General features: G+C 39.8%; 1 protein-coding gene and 2 non-coding genes across 3 annotated transcripts; 2 read left to right on the forward strand and 1 right to left on the reverse strand.

The window, feature by feature from the left end:
• The first annotated feature begins 658 nt into the window (after positions 1–658).
• Positions 659–731, forward strand: TRNAK-UUU (transfer RNA lysine (anticodon UUU)). The gene has a single exon. It is a non-coding gene; the product is annotated as a tRNA-Lys (tRNA).
• Positions 732–809: 78 nt separating this feature from the next.
• On the forward strand, positions 810–882 carry TRNAK-UUU (transfer RNA lysine (anticodon UUU)). Its single transcript has one exon. It is a non-coding gene; the product is annotated as a tRNA-Lys (tRNA).
• A 1081-nt stretch (positions 883–1963) lies between these two features.
• On the reverse strand, positions 1964–6203 carry LOC130740335 (3-hydroxy-3-methylglutaryl-coenzyme A reductase 1-like). Its single transcript, XM_057592903.1, has 4 exons — positions 5080–6203; positions 4656–4837; positions 3824–4170; positions 1964–2660 (listed from the first exon to the last, which is right to left on the reverse strand). The coding sequence occupies exons 1-4, from the start codon at positions 6027–6029 to the stop codon at positions 2421–2423; spliced, it is 1719 nt and encodes a 572-aa protein (XP_057448886.1). The 5' UTR covers positions 6030–6203; the 3' UTR covers positions 1964–2420.
• Between the last annotated feature and the right edge of the window lie 1456 nt (positions 6204–7659).

Below are 7659 nucleotides of genomic sequence, written 5' to 3' on the forward strand. Positions count from 1 at the left end.
CATTATTTCTCTCCCGCGGCACAAACTCAACTTTAACATTCAAATCTCATGTAAGCTTCCCTTTCACAATTTTTTGTTGAATGATTTATATTGTGTGCATAAGTTGTTATATGTACATCAATCATTTTCTTCTTCATAACTCCACCCCTTATCCAACCATAGTATAGAGATGAATCATGTATCTCGTGCATAAAATTTGCATTGTGGATTTTACAAAACCTAGTATGGCCTCTTGACTTTTGAGTTTACACATGACTTTAGTTTTATTTTGATCTTCATCTTATTATTGTGTCTCATTAAATGACTTATCTTTTATTTTTATCTCTCACTAAGTGTAGGCGGAAATAAGTGCAAATCAAACATTTTACTTTATTTATTATCTTTCAAAATATTTCAAATGGATGCCATGACATAAATATCTAAAGACATAAAAATCAATATTTATATTCACACTTCATTTTCTCTATCATCTCATTTTCACATGTTTCTTCTTTCTACAATTCTACCTCTCTCATCTTTCTTATGATATCATATGTCATATCTCTCAATTCTTTCTCTTATCTCCTATTTCTCTCCATGAAGTAGTGAGCAAAACTCATTATTGAAAGCCAACATGTTTACAAGTACTATACTATAGAAAGCTATTAAAGTATCAAAAGCCGTCTTAGCTCAGCTGGTAGAGCGCGTGGCTTTTAACCACGTGGTCGTGGGTTCGATTCCCACAGACGGCGTTTTCTATATTTCTTCTTGTTTTTGTCCATTCCCATCTTAAAGATAATATACTATATCTTCGAGTTAAGTTAACAAGAGCCGTCTTAGCTCAGCTGGTAGAGCGCGTGGCTTTTAACCACGTGGTCGTGGGTTCGATTCCCACAGACGGCGTTTTATTAACTTATTCCTCGTTTTAGCAATTCCCTCTTCACGAGGCTTGTTTTCTTTATTTTATTCTTTTGAAATACACGATTTTAGTTTGGCAACAACCAACAAAATGTCAAGAACTCAAATCAATTTATTTAATGTTTCGATCACAACCGTGTTCCTCGTTGCATTTTAATATAAATAAATAGTTTTGAATATCCAATATCAACAAGACAACAACTAAAAAAAGAACTATAAGTATTTTTTAGACGGACATTTAGTATCAAGATGCAATGATATATGTTTACACTCAACTTTCTCTACTATCTCATTTTCACTTATTTTTTCTTTTTCTCTCACATTTTTTCCTATCACATATTATATATCTCAATTTTCTTTGTTCTCCTCCGGTCACTCTCCATGAGGTGGAAGTGGAGAGGTGCGAAGATTTATTAAGTATTCAAATTTAATTGTGAGTAAAATTTAAAAGGATTTTTATATGGAATTAATTAGGGGTGTGTTGTGTTAAACAAATGGTAGTGAGAGTTTTGTTGTTTAAAGAGACATCACTTGTCTAGAATAGAATTATCTCAATGAATGATACATGTGATCTAAACCAAAAAATTAAGGGTGTGTTGGTTCAAATGATGAGAGGGAAGGGGATGGGAGCGGGCGAAGAGGGAAAATGGTAATGATCTCTTTTTTGTTTTGTTTAGGAGGGCGCATGATGGATTTTAAAACATATTTACTCCATTGTCCTTACTTCATTTGCGAAACAAAATGAAATATTATGAAACATTTTTATCGGACACAATATTTCCCCCCAATCTCCCCCACTTAGGAAGGGAAGCAAAGTTGAGTTCGGTGGAATTTTGTTCCCCTCCATTCTCATCCCAAATTTTACTCAAAACTGATAGTATACCACATTTCTCTATTTTTAAACTTTCATCTCACATATTAAGAGACCCTTCAAATGTCATTTATTATAATATAATTATACTCAAGATAATAAATTATAACTAAATATCTGTAAATTTTATTTGCACTTTCAGTCTATATATCATTTTAGTTTTTAACGGCTGTATAATAACCATAGAAAAAAAAATTAGAAACAGTCATTTTTCACTTTATTATGATAATATTTATTCTCAAAATCCCACATCAAATGAGATGCGTGATTTTCTTCTAAGTTACAAATGAACAACAAATATGGAGATTACAACACAAACTAAGTGCCACAAAAGCACAAACTAAAATATCACATCTTTGAGACATTAGCTTTAGATGAGATACTGACACAAAACAGAAATGATTGATTTTTAGTTCTTTGAATAACTGGAAGAAAAAAAGAGGGATCAAACTAAGTCCTTCTCTGTACAACACCAGGCAGAAATATATCTTTTCAGGGACCAGATGATCTGTGAAGTCTAGCTAATTGCATGCTGTGTCATCACCATCACCAATTAATTATCCTTCTGAAACTAATATACACTTGTTGCATCAATTTTCTTTCATAATTGACCATACAAGTTCCTTGCACCATTTCATGGGGCAAAGCCAGATCATGCAACTTTGGTGATATCCTTGCTAGACCTGTTGTATTTCATGTGGCTCTTCACAAGCTGCCCTGCTGCAATTGCAGACATGAGGGAGAGTTCCCCGGCGAGGACTGCGCCAGCTATTATAGTTGCCAGTTGCCTAGAATTCGCACCCGGCAACTCCTTGCTGGCACCCTTCACACCAAGTAAATTAAGACATGCTGATTGAGATGCGAGCTGTGTGCCCCCACCAACTGTGCCCACCTGCTCCATTCAAACAATACATGAATCAAACTCATAAAAAAGTGACCTTGTCATTATGCTAATGTATCAGTATCAAAATATTATTGCGAAAAGAGAGATCTGAGGCAGGTTAGACTCAAATAATTTACTTTATTAAGACACACTGGGATATGAATGGCTTCTAACTAGGTAGGTGTCTCATTTGATTTGAAGTCCTTTTATCATTAAACTTACATTATCTTCACATCAACTTCTCTTCCTTCAGAATCAATTCTGACACCCAACAACTCACAGAAGATTGTCCTCAAAATTAATTTTAGCTTTAGACTCAATTGTAGAATCAGATTGAGAATATTATAAACAGAAAAGACAATGGGGCAAATATTAAAGAGAGTGATCAAACTGAATCTAGCCCTGTATTTAAGGCACTAGGAAATAAAGGACTCTGAGGTCTAACTGGAGTCTGAGCAAACTTTGTCTGCTGGGTGTAAATGAGATCTGTGCTAGGGGACCAGGTCTTGCATATAATGGCCAGAGTAAATAAGAAAAGAGAGAATAAATCAATAAAGTTCAGTTGAGCTTGGTCCCAAGGGAGGGACTGACTGAGCAACACAGTCTGCTTAGCTCCACAATAAGCATATTCTATACATTGATAATTAAAAAAACATGAGATTGTAGGGGAAAGAATAATCTAATAGCTAATCAAACTACTCTCGGATTTAAATCTTTAAGGCACTGAATGTTAGGTTGTCTTGCAGCCATGGATTTTGATGATGTCAGCTCTCCCTTTGACAGTAATGTGGACAGGTTCAGAGACAGGCAAGGGACCAAAAACTGGATCACTATCACGTGCCTTACCAATAATATAGATAGATGAATACAAAAAGGACTCGTCTTCAATGGTATTACTACTACAACTCGCATTAACTGTCGAATTTGTTTACCCCCAACGGATTATAGAGACTATAATGACAATTCCACACCTAAAACAAGCAATACCTACATCCATTCTGAATTTGAGAGATTTTATTCTATTTTATTTCTTACATGATTAAGTGAAAAAGTAACACTGCATAAGGTGTAAACTAGTTGACACTCAATTCTTGAAGGTGGACATAACATTGTTGTTATAGAAAATCAGAGATAAATCATGTTTAATTTGAGACCAAATTAAGTAATTGTACCTCAATGGAAGGCATGGTGACGGAGACGTGAAGATCTCTGCCATCGTTAACGGCCTCCATCATGGTGATGCAGTGAGAACTCTCCACATTCTGAGCAGGATCCTGACCCGTGGCCAAGTAGACAGCAGAAACAATATTGCTAGCATGGGCATTGAAGCCACCAAGAGCACCTGCCACGGCTGAGCCAGTAAGGTTTTTGAGCATGTTAAGCTCAACCAAGGCCTCCACGCTGGTCTTCAACACTTTCTTCACCACCTCTTCCTTAATTACGGCCTCGCACACCACAGACTTACCACGCCCTTCAATCCAGTTCACAGCTGCTGCTTTCTTGTCCGAGCAGAAATTTCCTGATAACCAAATTCAACAGATTAAACACACATGCACTAAGTGCGTGTTTGGATTAACAATAAAATTTCACTTTAAACCTCCAAATCACAATGGAGGAGAAGCCACTGAGGCACTTAGTGATTACATATTTAGAAATACTTCTATCTAATTGATATAAAAGTCATAATCAATTCAGGGAACAAGATACCATGACCGCAGAATTGATTCTAAGAAAAGATAAGTCGATCCAAACATGGTACTGGAAGGAGAGAAATTATTCTGAATTGCTAAAAGCTAATTCAGACATGCTCTAAATTGAATTGAATTTAAGATTAAATAAGTAATGGTAATATTTATCATTGAGTAAATTTAATTAAATTGCATCCTAATCTTAATCTATGAAAATCTAGGATACTATAGTTACTTGCTCACTTCAATCTTCAATTATAGCAACTAGTTTGACCTACAAGTTAAAAATGCAAAGATGATGTGATGTAAAATTTACCAGAAATGCCAATAACATCCATGTCAGGGAAGTCCTCTTGAAGGAAAGCAAGTACGTTTTGGACACCTTTGGAAACCATGTTCATCCCCATGGCATCTCCAGTGCTGCAACAGAATCTAATGTACAAATTCTTGCCTACTATTGCAGGCTTAATACTCTGCAACTTTGCAAACCTACTTGACCTGCACATAACAACAGACTCAGTCAACCATTAACAACACAACACAACAACTACAACCCATTAAGCCAACCACAATCACCAAAAAAGCTAACATTCATTTGTCCATTTCCTTCACCAAATTCTCCAAACACAGAAAATTCAAACACTCTTTTGTCTTTACTCTATAGTCTTTACTCTTTACTACTATCATCATATCATAAATTTTTTTAAGAATTCAAAAGGGTATTGGAATTGAAAATTTACTTGTTGAAAGTGAGAGCGAGAGAATCAAAATTCTCAGGGTCTTCCAAGTAGAACTTCAACTGAGCAGCCCTTTTGGCGGAGCTGAACCTGACAACAGGTGCCCTGGTCATGCCATCACGGAGGAGCACCGCGGAAGCACCACCGGAAACGTAAATAGCCTTGCAGCCTCTGTTGGTGCTCGCCACCAGACAACCCTCCGTGGTGGCCATGGGGACGGTGTACTCTTTCCCGTCGAGTAACAGCGGCCCTGCCACCCCAACCGGAATCTGAATGAACCCAATCGGCATCTCACAGCACTGCCCCAATATCGACTCATAATCAAACCCTTCCACCGGTAAACCCTCCAGCGACCTCCCCACCACCCTCTCCACCGCCTCGTGACGAATCACCGCCGCCCGCCGGCAATCCCCGAGCTTCGTTTCCAGCGAGTACGACGGGATTGACCCCGACACCACCTCCCGGATAACCTCCTCGTCCTCCGAGGACAGAGTAGTTGTTGTCGCCGTCGGCGACGGAGGTGAGAGGGATTTGCCGTTGCCGTTGCCGTTGGCGATTTTGAGCGGCGGCGGGGGGAGATTGTTGAGGCAGGGGGAAATGTCGGCGACGAGTTCTTCTTCGTCGTCGTCTTCACCGGGGACGGGGCGGGAAGCGGCGAAGGGGTGGAGGATGAAGCCAATGCCGAAGAAGGAGGTGAGGTAGATGACGGAAGCGAAGAGGGAGAGGATGGCGGCGATCTCGGAAACCGTGACGAAGTGGAGAGGGGTGGAGGTGCGGATCTTCTCGCGCCAACGGTGGAGGAGGAAGTAGGCGACGGAGAAGAAGAGAGTGAAGAAGACGGTGTTGGTGACGTACAGAGATGTCTGTGATTCATTCTTCTTCATTTTTGGGTGTTTGGCGGCGGGAGGTGGACGCACGACGGCGGCGTTGGTGGGTCGCCGGCGAACGTCCATTTCTCTCCCTGGGTGGAAAATGGAAGGAAAGAAAAAGAAGAGAAGTTAGAGTATTGTTACTAGTTTCTATTATTGATATAGATTTGAGCGAGTGTTTAGGGGGAAAATGGAGAGAAAAGAAGAGTGAGAGAGAGGGTGATTGGATGGAAAGAAAAGGTTTAGAAGGATTTTTATAGAAAGGGAGGGAGGGGGCATTGGCGGGAGGGAGGGACCTCTCAGTCTCAGCTCAGCAAATTGCCCACGCGTACGGCGTGCAACTCATTTCTCACAACCCCATTTTCAAATTTATCTTCATATTATATTATATAGAGTATTTCTATTTATTATCTTACCTCAATTTTATTAATTTTTTCTTTAATCTAATTTAGCATTGTGGGACTCGCCTATTAACATAGCTTATTGTCACATAGACTTTGCACATAAGAGGCACATGATTATCTTCCTCCTTCTCTCCACCCTTTCTTCTTGTCGGATCATAGTGGTAGCATGGAAGTATCTTGTGTTTCTATCTCCATACTTAAGCTAAGTAATATTGGACTTTTTCTTCCAAAGCATTTCTTCTTGTATGATGGTTAGGTGATATTCCTTCCACTATCCTATCTGGATATTCTCAAGATACATGATTGACTGCATTCTCTTCGTAGCATTTATACCTCCATCCTCCTCATTAGTTTCCTTAACATGCGTCCAATCTCTCAAAAAAACTCAAGGTTCAAAGTCGAGCACCTTTCCTGAAAGTGTTTAAAGCTGAGAGCCAATCACCCTCATCGGGCCATGGTACCTGCACCACCTTGGGGAAACTGTCATCAATCAACCAGCAAGAGAGGAACCATAAAGGGTGTTGAGAAGGATCCCCACCCCCACGCGGAAGGAGAAAGCAAAAGGAGTTTGAAATTCGACTTGAATTGAGGAGGGTGTAACATCGATGACCTTGGGAATGCCTCCAACCAGAGGCCCTCACGCGATGATAAGGGGGGCCACGTTAACATGTGTTTGTCTCTACTAAAGCACGTGTCTTGTGGTTATTGGCTTAGTATGCCTCCATAGAAGCCCCCACGCGCTGATAATGGGGTGCCACATTAACATGTACCTGAAAAAACAACCCGTGTCTGCCCCTTGCCATGTTGACACAATAACTTTTCATCAATAGGTTTAACCGTTGGCCTAGGAATCATAACCGCAGATACCAAATCTGTTGGAGAGGATCCCACAAAATCTTCATTCCTACCTTTATCTGCATTAATGCCATCAATGTACTTCTAATAACTCCATTTCCCACCGTTTCCTCCCTCGACCCATTATGGTGCACCGTTTTTCTTGCCATAAATTTCACTCCCTCAATGATTGCTTCATCATTGTTCGGTCGCACATTGATTATTGGCTCATTGACATTCTGTTCTAGAAGGGTAACGACTCTATCCCTCATCATTGACTCATTATCACCCATCACTGCAACTTTAATTTCTTGGGGACTTCCTCTCGTATCCATTCCTTCCAATATGGAAAACCTGGACCTACCTGTCCCATTCGTTGAATTATCTTCGCCGCCACTGGACCAACGAGCTATCATTTAAGGTCCAAATTTTTCTTTGGTGTTCTCCGACGATCTTTGGGCCTTTGATATTTCCAC

Source organism: Lotus japonicus, chromosome 2, assembly GCF_012489685.1.
Source record: "Lotus japonicus ecotype B-129 chromosome 2, LjGifu_v1.2".
Classification (NCBI taxonomy): Eukaryota; Viridiplantae; Streptophyta; class Magnoliopsida; order Fabales; family Fabaceae; genus Lotus; species Lotus japonicus.

Coding starts and splice junctions, on each gene's coding strand:
- LOC130740335 (XM_057592903.1), bottom strand. CDS start 6,029: ATGGACGTTCGCCGGCGACCCACCAACGCCGCCGTCGTGCGTCCACCT. Junction 4,171..4,655: donor GGATGTTATTGGCATTTCTG/GTAAATTTTACA, acceptor TTTGGTTATCAG/GAAATTTCTGCTCGGACAAG. Junction 2,661..3,823: donor TCACCATGCCTTCCATTGAG/GTACAATTACTT, acceptor TGAATGGAGCAG/GTGGGCACAGTTGGTGGGGG.